Source organism: Rattus norvegicus, chromosome 6 (assembly GCF_021556685.1).
Source record: "Rattus norvegicus strain SHRSP/BbbUtx chromosome 6, alternate assembly SHRSP_T2T, whole genome shotgun sequence".
Lineage (NCBI taxonomy): Eukaryota > Metazoa > Chordata > Mammalia > Rodentia > Muridae > Rattus > Rattus norvegicus.
The window spans coordinates 60,335,411-60,348,059 of NC_141539.1; the positions used below are offsets into that span (position 1 = coordinate 60,335,411).

The 12,649-nt window shown below is 35.8% G+C and overlaps 1 protein-coding gene across 1 annotated transcript in view; it reads left to right on the forward strand.

Moving 5' to 3' along the window:
- Agmo (alkylglycerol monooxygenase) overlaps window positions 1-12,649 on the forward strand; it is a 343,612-nt gene that overhangs the window by 102,626 nt on the left and 228,337 nt on the right. Inside the window, 1 exon segment of the mRNA NM_001135899.1 lies at window positions 6,191-6,294. Within this exon segment, the coding sequence (NP_001129371.1) occupies window positions 6,191-6,294 (104 nt within the window).

The following is a 12,649-nucleotide window of genomic DNA, read 5'->3' on the forward strand; positions in this document are numbered from 1 at the left end:
GGTCTGTGCCCAGGAGTGGTACACCTGGAACTTCAGGTAGCACTGTGTCCAATTTTATGAGGCACTGCCAGACTGATTTCCAGAGTGGTTGTACCAGCTTCCAATTACACCAACAATGAAGGAGCGTTTCTCTTTCTCCACATCCTTGGTAGCATCTGCTGTCACCTGTGTTTTTGATCTTAGTCATTCTGACAGGTGTGAGGTAGAATTTCAGGGTTTTTTTGATTTGCAATTCCCTGATGACTAAGGATATTGAACATTTCTTTAGGTGCTTCTCAGCCATTTGATATTTCCTCAGTTGAGAATTCTTTATCTCTGTACCCTGTTTTTTTAACATGATTATTTGCTTCTCTGAAACTTCTTGAGTTCTTTGTGTAGATTAGATATTAGCCCTCTATCAGATGTAGAATTGGTAAAGATCTTTTCCCAATCTGTTGATTGCCATTTTATCCTATTGACAGTGTCTGTTCCCTTATAGAAGCTTTGCAATTTTATGAGGTCCCATTTGTCAATTCTTGATCTTAGTGTATAATCCATTGATGTTCTGTTCAGGAAAATTTTCCCAGTGCCTTCATGTTCAAGACTCTTCCCCACTTTCTTTTCTATTAGTTCGAGTGTATCTGGTTTTATGTGGAGGTCGTTGATCCACTTAGACTTGAGCTTTGTACAAGGAGAGAAGAATGGATCGATTTGCATTCTACTACATATTGACCTCCAGTTGAACCAGCACTATTTGTTGAAAATGTAGTTTTCTACTGGATGGTTTTAGCTCCTTTGCCAAAGATCATAGTTGATTAGGTTCATTCCAGGTCTTCAATTTTATTCCATTGATCTGCCTGCCTGTTTCTGTATCAATACCATGCATTTTTTACCACGATTGCTCTAATAGAGCTTGAGGTCAGGGATGGTGATTCCCGCAGAAATTCTGTATTGTTGAGAATAGCTTTTGCTATCCTGGGTTTTTTGAATTTGCAAATTGCTCTTTCTAATTCTATGAAGAATTGAGTTGGAATATTGATGGGGATTGCATTGAATCTGTAGATTGCTTCTGGCAAAGTGGCCATTTTTACTAAATTAATCCTGCCTATCTATTGGCATGGGAGATCTTTCCATTTTCTGAGATCCTCGATTTCTTTCTTCGGAGACTTGAAGTTCTTGTCATACAGATCTTTCACTTACTTTGTTAGAGTTACACCAAGGTATTTTATATTATTTGTAACTATTGTGAAGGGCATCATTTCTCTAATTTCTTTCTCAGTCTATTTATCCTTTGAGTAGAGGAAGGGTACTGATTTCTTTGAGTTAATTTTATATCCAGCCACTTTGCTGAAGTTGTTTATCAGGTTTGTGAGTTCTCTGGTGGAATTTTTGTGATCATTGATTTTTACCTAAAGAATCTTGTTTTAATATTTGATATGATATAGTATATATTATTTTGTATGTTTTTCAGTGCTATGAAAATACTTAATAGATGGTAAACATTCTCTCCTATGCCAGACATGCCTATAATATGTAATTTTTCCATTTACTCATAGATCAAAGAAGTCCTGATGAGATTTTGTTTTCTATTTGGTACTTTAATCTTAGATTCTATGCAATTTTCATTCATAGTATGAATTTTATAAATTAGGACTAATTTGATTTACATGAAATCAAATATTACTCTAAACGTAGTTTTAATTTTTAACTTTCTCAAGGACTTTCATTATACAATTTTATTTTTATGTTTGGTTTTTATTTGGTTCCCTTGTTTATCAAGACCTGATTTTGTGAAGCCCCTTGTGAACTGTGATTGACTTTGGACTATTGCTTCCCTTTCCCAAGTGCCTGGATTACAGGTGTGTGCCTCATCCCTCTGGTTCAAAATCCTGATTTGTGAAATCCACAAATTTGTCTTTTAACACACAAATGAATATTATAGGCACTAATATCATTATTATCAAATAATTTCTATACTTGCCAATTTATTCAACAGTAATAAATTCTACATTAATTTTTCTTCTGTGGAAATGTTTAAAATGTATTTCTTTGCAACTTTTTATCAGTAATATTTTTATTCCTAAAAACTTTACAAATGATTCTTATATTATTTTCTGTTTCTTTATTAAATAATTTTGAGGATTGATATTGCCACAGCTCCTATAGAGTTGTTTTCTCCATGCTGAAAATGATACCTGGTTTCAACCTCTGGCCTCCACCTGCAAATGCCTATGCATGCATTCATAACAACACAAACATACATACACACATAAATATTAGCACACATAAATGTTATACAGAGAGAACACACATATTGAAAACTTTCTCTCAGAATCAAAACAGAGTGAATTCATCAACTGGGTTCCTCCTGATGGAAACATTTCTTATCTTTAAAGGATACTTTTTAATTAAGTGTTTGTCCTTGTTTCAATTTCTATTGCTGGGATAAAATATGCTGAACAAAGCAATTCAAAGGATAAAATGTTTATTGGGTTATAATTCCAACCTATTAACCTAATTTTTTTCAGGGAAGTTGTTATGGGAGAATCCTGAGAAAGCAGTTCACATTCTACCCACATGAAGGACACAGAGTCATGGATTAATAGAGCATAGTAGTGTTAAGTTAGCAGAAAGAACCATAGACTAACACACACACACACACACACACACACACACACACACACACACACACACACACACATACTCTTTCATGAAAATGGATTAGACTGAAAGCAGAATGTGGGCCATTTTGAAAGAGAAAGGGCATAGGTAGAAGTCCTAAAAGAAGTAAAAGCAAATAATTCAACCAAACATAGTCAAGACACATTATATGTGTACATTTGTATGTGTGACTCCAATACTATGTCTGATGAATATATGCAAATAAAATATTTGTAAAGAAAAAATATTAACAGAAACTTTGTTTGTATCACACACTGAAAGTAACTGATATGCATTTCAAATGGAAATTCAATGTAAACAAGATAAAATAGTGAACCCTTTTGTATAGGAGTTTATATACTACTCAGCAATAAAGGACCAAATAATTATAAACAGAAAAACAGCAGTCTATTATTTCTTTATGTTGAATAATAAAAAAGCCAAACTTTATAATTTGAGTACTGTAGGGTTCTATTTATTTGACATCCTCAAAGCAGAAAAGCTAAAAGGACAGGAAGCAGATTGTGACGTATCATGCATGAGAATGACAGTTATGGGCTACCTTAGTCATCTGCTGTTGTAAAGAGTTAGAAGCTTAGAAGAACAGTCTATTGTGTAATGCTTCAGGGACCAGTAAATCAGCCTTTCACTTCTGTGAACCCACCAGTCCAAGCCCCAAAGTTTTGTCTGTTGTTAAGCTGTTCATCTGAGAGCAGGCTGCATTGCATCTACAGTCTCAATTGCACAAGTTCTAGCCACATTCCTTTGCATGACTGTTGGCTGGATCCCAGTGTTTATACTAACAAGCTTAGCCCATCAATGCTTGTTAGCTAAGAACCTCTCCCTGTTCTCCTTCAGAAGTAGATCAGCAAAGGGTATTTCCCACCATGGCATCTGGGAATGGGAGAACAGGAGCATACTAGAAACACAGCTATTCTTGTAAATTATCAAAGTGATGGTACATCCATCACCATTGATGGAATTCTGTTTCGTAGGAGGGAATCACGTAGCCTTGCTGATTTAAAAGGAAGAAGGAAGGATCACTAAAGGCATGATCATGATTCGACTGAAGTCATGAGAGCTCGGTCTTTATTTGGCAGGCGAGATTCATACCATGCAAGCTCAAGGCTTCTCTCTCTCTCAGGGGCCCAGAGCTCCATTTTATTACATTATCGAAGTTCTTAATGTCATAATATAATTCAGAAGCCATTTTAGATTATGTCTATCTCAGCCACAGAGGTACATGAAAAAATATAGAATGAAAAAATTTCTCTGTAACAATAGTAATTGCATGACTGCTTTTGATTGCCAAGTGTTGACTATTAGAAATGGAGGTTTTACTGAAAAATAAACATCTTATAAAGATTTATGTGTGTGCATGTGTATGTAGGTGTGTGTGCGCGTGTGTGTAGTGTGGATGTATATGTTGTACCGTGTGCAAGCATATACTCAGTCCAGAGCAGAATATTGGATTGCCACGAATTACAGTTATAAGGAGTTGGGAACCTCCCAGTGTAATGAGAAAGAAACATGGGTCCTCTGAAAAGGCAGCAAGGGCTCTTAACCACTGAGCCATGCAGGCCCTGAGACTTGCACATTTATTAAAACATTAAAGTTAACAACTCAATAATATAACATATATATTACATTAGAATTTGGCTACAGAAGTGGAATTTTGGCTACATATTAAACAAATATATTCATATAAATGTATATTTTGGCACTGCAAATAAGCATAATTATTTCTAATTATGCCACTGCAAAATTCTAATAAAATGTTATGTGAACATAAAATCTACAATTTGCTTATAGGAAAAGAAAAACATTACTGCTGAACAGAATATATAATTTATTAAATATTTCTATAAAAACTTTTCTAAATAGTATCATTTTCCCTCCTTATTATTTGCTTTCATTTATTAGAACAAAGAATTTACCAATTCAAGTACTGAGGGTAAACAAAAGAATAATTATCAACTTTTCTTATTCTATTCACATAAGAACAATTGGAACCATTTTCTTTAAAATGCCTTTTTGTAACCATGCTTTAAAATAATTTACTTCCAATAAGTGAATATAGACTGGGTGAAAAAAAAATCTTTCTGACTCTTGCCCATGCTGGAAAGGGACATAGGTGAGCCAGTGGGATCCTGTTACTTCTTGCTGTTTATGCAGCTGTGTTCCATTGATCTCAGACTCTTGTTACACAGTTTGTGATAGGAAGTAAATGCTTTCAAAACAAGTACAGACACAGGTCTTTAACCTCTGCCTTCTTGGAGTCTTTGTTCCACAATTACTTCTGTGGAGGTTAGAAGGAAGCAGCAGCTTTAGACTACCTTACCCATCTCTCAACCCACAGTTTGGGTATATTAATACCAATATTTGTATTCAAATACTGGTAAGTCAAAAAGGACTTATTTATTTACATGTATAATTAGGGACATGGTTTATAAGCCACAGGTTCTAAAATGTTCAACAGTGAATTTTCCAAGTAGGAAATGCTGTTTGAATTATTTCAATGGCACTGGTTGGTAAGCAGTTTACAAAACTTAGAAAATTCATCCAACTTATTACCTCTTAAAAAAAGCCCACCCAAAATCTGTAGATACAGAAAAAAAACCACCCTGACAAATCTCTTATATGTAGCTATGTATATAATAAATAAGCCAGAAATTTGGGAACTAAACAGTTTCAAATACTTTGTGTAGTTTTTGAAGAACTTATGATGAATTACTGCTCATTCACACAAGAATAATTTTTTAATTTCTTGGCTACAGTGTATTCATTAGGGATGATGAAATGGAAGAAAGAATATTCAATCATAATTTAAGTATTTATCAGATAATGGCTAATGAAAACAGTTTTCCTGCTTGAAGTGAGACCAGGTCTTCTTAGGTAATCTGGGTACCTCTTGGTATAATAAACAGTCTAAATTTGCACTTTGATTTTGAGGACACATGAAAGGCAGGTGAAAATTTTGTTAAGCTATGAGAAGAATCATGTATAATAAGTAGTATGTGAATAAAAGTCTATTTTAAAGATCAACATCAAATATTGCCATAGTTTGCTTATTCTAACAGCTTTTCATATCAGACAATAATATGGTGCAATATTTCATTATCCACCAATTTCTCCCACTGGAGAATTCGTCTTTAATTAGAAATGTGTTATCACATACTGAAAACTCATCACTGTGCTTTGACTATGTTGTTCCAACACCACAAGTTAGGATTTTATGATCTGTCATACTGTAAATGTTGGCAAAGCAGACATTTCAGAGGTCATTTCATTTCACTGGTGGTACGTAATTGTGTCACATACAGTGTGAGTATTTACTGGTTATGTTTCACTTTTTATGTACTCATGATTCGTATATGGTCTAGTTCCTAAAATGCTTCAAGGAGCCTTCTTTTAATTATCGTTCTGTGAGCCAGCGTTTTCAGAGACGTTCCAGGAGTTTCGTCTGCTCTCGGCAGAGTGAAGCTCAGGACTGAATGGAAGCTGCTCCGTTCTTGCTCTCATCACTTGCTGTCAATCATGTGTTTTGCAGAGATTAATATTATCTGGGCAGCTCACCAGGCACACCACAGTTCTGAAGACTATAACTTAAGCACGGCACTGAGACAGTCCGTCCTGCAGCAATACAGTTCCTGGGTAAGTTGTGGGAAATTGAATAAATGTGAAAGCATCATTTGTTCTTTAAATTTTAAGTCTTTCTGGTTTTTTTCCTGGTAAACCACTAGAGGATGTGTACTAAGTGCTTTGAAGTGACTCCTTCCCATTTATAAAACCAGGCACGTAAGGAACAGATCCTCTTTGCAGAAGTAAATCTTTGTTTGATATGAAACACTCAAGAAAACACTCTCGGCTGCAACCTGAGAAAGTACCTATTCATTGCTATTTATTTGGTTTATTTTTAACCTAATCTCAACCAGGAGGCAGACATATAGACAATAGGTTTTCAGTCCACTATATTCAGACAGAAATATTTTATATGCCTAATATTCTAATTAGAAAAACTTCCATTTTTCAAAAATTTGGAAAATGCTTCATAAGGTATAGGCTTGCTCTCCAAGATTCCCAATAGTATTTAGGAGACTGGCACTTTTTGAGGTCTGACCTAGTGGAAAGTCATCATATCAGTTTGAGATGTGTCCATGGAGGGATTTTGAACCTCAGTTATTTTCTCTGGCTCTGTATTTAAAGAGGTGAAGACTAAGTACCACAGACATCCATGCTACTGAAGTTTACCATGAGGTACCAGACAGAGGGATGCCCTCACCACTGAGTACAATACTGTCCGCATTTGTAATATCTAAAATAATGAACTGCATAAACTTATCTTTAGACATTAGTTTTCTCCATGTCTTTCTTTGTAGTGGCGTCATATCATTCTCTGCAGGTCAGTGATGTGTTTATAGCAAATACAATATGTAGAAACTATAGTAGCTCTAATTTTATGATGACAGCACCGAGTCTGCATTTATCATACAGAGATAGTAAATGAAGGTATAGAGGAACTCATCCAGCCTGGAGACCGGACACTTGATCTTTTTATTTATAGTCTAATTCTTCATCGCCATTAAGGATTATTCTCTGATTTTTGATAATAAGCTCACAGTTTGTTATGCCAAGTGTTATTAGGAAACTGAAGATCAATGAGGTAAGATCACAGTTGGTAAGTGTTACAAACTTCAAATCCTTAATCAGGTGCCTGTTAACATGTTCCAAGAAAACAGAATGGTTTGGGTACTGACTCACTGGCAGAATTGGCAAAGCAGGCCTGTAAGCCTGTGATGATAAACTTAATCGAACGAATATAAAAGAAACTTGCCCTAACACAAGGTTAAAAATGTCTCTGTTCTATTAGATGTTATAAACTGAGCAGCTTAAAACAACAACAACCAAGTAAATAGTCTCAGAGTTCTGGAGGCTTCCAGAATGGTGTCGCCACCAAGGTTCCAGGGAATGCCTGCTCTAGTATGTTTTCCTAAGTGTTTGTTGTTTGTGGTTTTGTTAGAAAAAAAACCATAACCAACTTTTAAGCTTTTACATGGCATTATTTCTGCTTCTTTTTTAAATTTACCCTTTTAAACTATGGAAAATCGTCATCCTGAATAAGCATCCCCTGGAAACGCATCAGAGTATAAACCAGGACTGTAAGCACATTTGAAGTTGACCAAGGACATCAGTGTAACGAGTGAATGAAGTGCCTGAGCCATTGTCAGAAGAAAAGATTTGTCAGCACATTATATATCTCAGAGTTGGAAGAAGTCTATTTTATATAAATCTACTTTTTAAAACTATAAAAAGGAGTTTCAGATAGATCCCACTCATTAAACGAACCTAGATTAAAATGCCAATCCAGATACTTGACCCTAGTCTGCTCTCATCTCAATTTTTATTCCCTTTATGCCATCCCTGCCATACAGTGCATACAGTGGCAGCTGGGGTGCAAAGGCCCAGCATGTTATGGAGGACAAGCTTTAGACTGTTTCTTCTGCTCTTTGACAGGAGAAAAGGCATGTTGCTGAAACTAAAAAGAAGCACACCTCTAGAAAAAAAATCTCAAGGAAAAGCATTGCAAGTGACACTAATAGCTGTGTGGTCAAACGAGAAAGGAAAGGGTGGAGATAGTCCACCAGTTCCAGCGACAGTTGGACACAAAGTTTTTCTCTTACAATATGGAGTCACTGAAGTATTTCTAAGTGGTGAAGGTTATTTCTCATTTAGAGATGGTGACAACTATGAAAAGTATGTGGACTGAAGTCCTTGTTGAAATGCTATCCCATGAAGCTGAACAATCCAATGACATCCTGAACCATTTCATTATCTAAATAATTTCCATGCCTCCCTTTTATAATAAACTGATGACACTCAAGTTAATGGCATCCATTGTCTTTGAAGTTTAGTTCCATTGTACTGTTTTATTCATTTCCAAATAAAATAATATAAATTAAAAATATCTATATGCGTAAAGTTAAAAATGAGCGGCTCCAGCTGCATATGTAGCAGAGGATGGCCTTGTTGGGAACCAATGGAAGGAAGAGCCCTTGGTCCTGCAAAGTATGGATCCCCCAGTATAGGGGAATGTCAGGGCGGGGAGGCAGGAAGGGGGCAGATGAGGATGGGAACACCCTTATAGAAGAAGGGGAGAGGGATGGGATTGGGGGCTTATCTCCAGAAAACATGGAAAAGAAATAACATTTGAAATGTAAATAAAAATGTCCAATAAAAAAAAATGAGTGCAATTCCAAAAAAAAATGAGTTTCATACTCTTCTGCTCTCAAAAGTCAGACATCCTATGTTACTCTGTCATAGACATAAAAAGGTGTTATGAATTTAAAAGTAAGTCACAAAAATAGCTCAAAAATTGCTATCTGTTTGGAGAGGGTTGTTGTAGGAAGAGACACATTGAAGAAAGATAAGGGGTATAAGGCAGACTGTACATAGCCAGCAGTGCTGGGTCCCTTCTTCAATATTTGAATATTCTGAAATATATTCAATATATTGAAATAAAAGCCTGATTTCAAATCTCTTTCTTTTCGTCGAATCATCTGTGGCATCCTCCATCAGCAGTTATGTAAGGCCTATAATTTGAAAGTTACCAAGGCAACCCAGTATTTCAGAACAAATAATAAATGGGTCATGTCTTTGAAAAGAAAATTGGTGTGTGAAATGAAGAGCAAAATTAAACGCAGAGAATATTTCTTTCATATTATCATGAAAATTGAAGTGGCAGACCTGTCATGTGAAGCAAATTAAAGATAATAATTCCATTTTCTAGAATTTATAAGCATGCTATTTGTATTTTAAGCCTCACATTACCTACATAAAAGAGCTGCGAATTTATAGAATACTATTAAACTGAGTGTCATTTTATTCTACAGCATAATGTTACGAATGTTTTTTACACCTCTTTAATCTGGCATTATAAAATTAAATGCATTTATGGTACATATACTAAATGTTTTAGAACAATAGCATAGATATCTTATAAACTATAATTACATCAGAATGATGACTTCCTTTCGTTGTTGTTTGGAGGCAGTATCTCTCTTTGTAACATAGACTGGCCTGGAACTCCTACAGACCAGGGCAGCTTGGAAGTCATAGAGAGCTGCTTGCCTCTGCTTCCTGAATTGTAGGACTAAATGCCTGAAGCACCGGGTCTGGCCATGTTTTTATGACTATATAATAAACGATACATGTAGGAGCTACAGTATAACTGTGTATGTGATCAAACAGTAAAGGGAAACCCAGCACATATACCTGCAGTCACAAAACTTGGGAGAATGAGGCAGGAATATTGCCGTGATTTCAAGCCCAACTTGGCCTGTGTAGTAAATAATACTGGGTCAGCCAGAAGTACACAACAAGACTCTGTTCCAAAACAAGCAAAAGAACTAATGGAAAGAAAAATAAAACAGACTTAGTTGGGGGAAGAGAGAGAGAGAGACAGAGAGAAAGAGAGAGAGACAGAGAGAGACAGACAGACAGAGAGAGAGAGCAGACAGACAGAGAGAGACAGAGACAGAGAGAGAGAGAACTCAGAATGAATTCTGAAAGATAAAGATGTTTGTGTGATTTTTACAATAAGATATATGGTGTGTATTACATAGGGTACATACATATATGGATGTGTATAGAACTATGAAATAAAGGACTTTAAAATAGTGCATATTAGTACATGTATCTTGTATATATACAATGATTAGTATATATTAGCTTAGTATATATAAAAATGATTAGTCCAATGTCACAGTCCAGCAGAGTTATTGCCAGCAAAAGTCTTTCTACTCTAAATGGTTCATAGCAGCTGTAAATGTGGTCCCCCAGGCTTCTTTAAGTACCATTCAGGAGGAAGAGCCTTAATGTCGTAATATTTACCTCCACAAGCATGCCCATCCAAGAATTCAAAATACTGGGGCCTGAAATGGAATTTAATCATCTACTCCTCTCTTTCAGGTACCAGATGATTATGGAAAAAGAACAGTTTTAGAATGAAGGAAATAGGCAGCCATGAACTCATATCATATTTATCCTCAGCAGTGACACCAAGTTGGTAGCTGCATATTGAGTAACATATAAGGAAAATAATTTTTTAACCCCTGAAGACTTCACCCTTCAAACTTTAACCCCAACCTAGTCATTGACTGTTCTGGTTTTGTTTTGTTGCTATAATAAACACTACAATTAAAGGCAACTTGGAGGAGGAAAGGGCTTTTTATCACACTAATTAGTGGACAAAAAATATACTTACTGAAGTATTTTAATGTACATTATAAAATAAGTAAATAAATATACAATGTTCAGATAATTTCAGATAATAGTAAGGAATATTTAATATCTTTAGGAAATAGTAAGGACAAACACATACACACACTGTATATATACATATATATATGCATGTGTATGTTCATTGCACATGCATGTGTGTTTGTGTATATGATACACATGTATATGATTGCATATGAGCATGTGTATATATATATATATATATATATATATATATATATATATATATATATATATACACACACACATAAAAGAAACCTTAGTCTGTGGTTACTTCAGTTGCTACAGTGAACCAATCCTTCAGTGCTTAAGTCTCAGCGGTAGTGAGGATGGAAAACAGCCCTTACTATTCTCTCTGCTTTTGTATGTCATTAGTTCGAAGTCCCCCTAAATAATGGCGGAGACATTCTTGGAGACTTCTCAACTACACTTCCCATGCAGAATATTGGGTTTGTTGTATCCCTCGCAGGGTCTTTTTATTATGTCATACTTTCTAGCAAGTACATAAACATGGACTATTTTTCCAAATACTGGAGTTGGAATTACATAAATGTAAACAATAGAGACATAAGAAGCTAACAATTTGGAAGTAACATATTTAAATGCACCAGGGATCACAATCTAATATGAGTCTTTGCTAGAGAAGGAAAATACTTTTTGGACCCCAGTGAGTTATGGAGACAAAGCTACACTCTGGACTTTGTCTCCAAACTCAAAGTTATCCTTCACTACCGTCAACCAATATTCTAAGATGACAAACAAAGGGAGCTGGTTTTTTTTTCTATTTTTCCTTCCTTCCTTCCTTCCTTCCTTCCTTCCTTCCTTCCTTCCTTCCTTCCTTCCTTCCTCCCTCCTTCCCTCCCTCCCCCTCCCCTCTCTCTTTCTTCCCTCCTTTCTTTCTTGCTTGCTTTCTGGCTTTCCTTTTTGACTTCTCTGATCTCCGAGTCTCAGGTATATCATGCATCCAGGAAGAAGAAGGCTGTGTCCTGTCAAACCTTTTTTGAAATTTGTTTTAAAAGTAACCTGCCTCTCTGGAATCACAATACTCCTTCCAGCAGTCTGTCAGTCCCTTCCTCCTCTCACAGTGAACATGAAGCTGAGAAAGGAGATGGTCATAAAGTGTTGCTGTTGAGAATTACACGAGAGGCTAAATTATACAAATGTAATCGTAGATTGCAAGGTCACGTCCATGGAAGAGCTCCCACCCCTCTTTCCATCAGAGACATCCTTCTCTGGCAGGCCTGGCATGATGGAAGAGGCTGGGAGAAGTAGTTCACTAAAGCAAGCTTGAATTTCTAGGTGGTTTGTTTTATTAGCAGATAGTCTGACAAACTATTAGCTACTGTTACAAATTGTTAGATTACGGTCACTATTGCTGATTTAAGGGAGGCTTCATAGAAGAAGCAAGGGTTCTTCTGAACTTGTAAGAATAGCAAAAATTAACCAAGGACAAGGTTTTACATGGAATGATGTATGAAAGTAAAATACATGAAAAGAACAGAATGGGGAAAATACAGTTTTAGAGACGGAAGAGCAAGTTATGTTCAATAGGTATTTAATAGTATTTAATTTCCTGAAGGATCTGATAAAGTACCAGAGATTGATAGCTTAGAATGGAATGGATTTCCCTACAATCCTTGAAGCTATCCATGGAAAATCAGATGATCCAGGACTAGCTTTTCCCCTGAAAGCCTTGGACCCCATTTCTCAC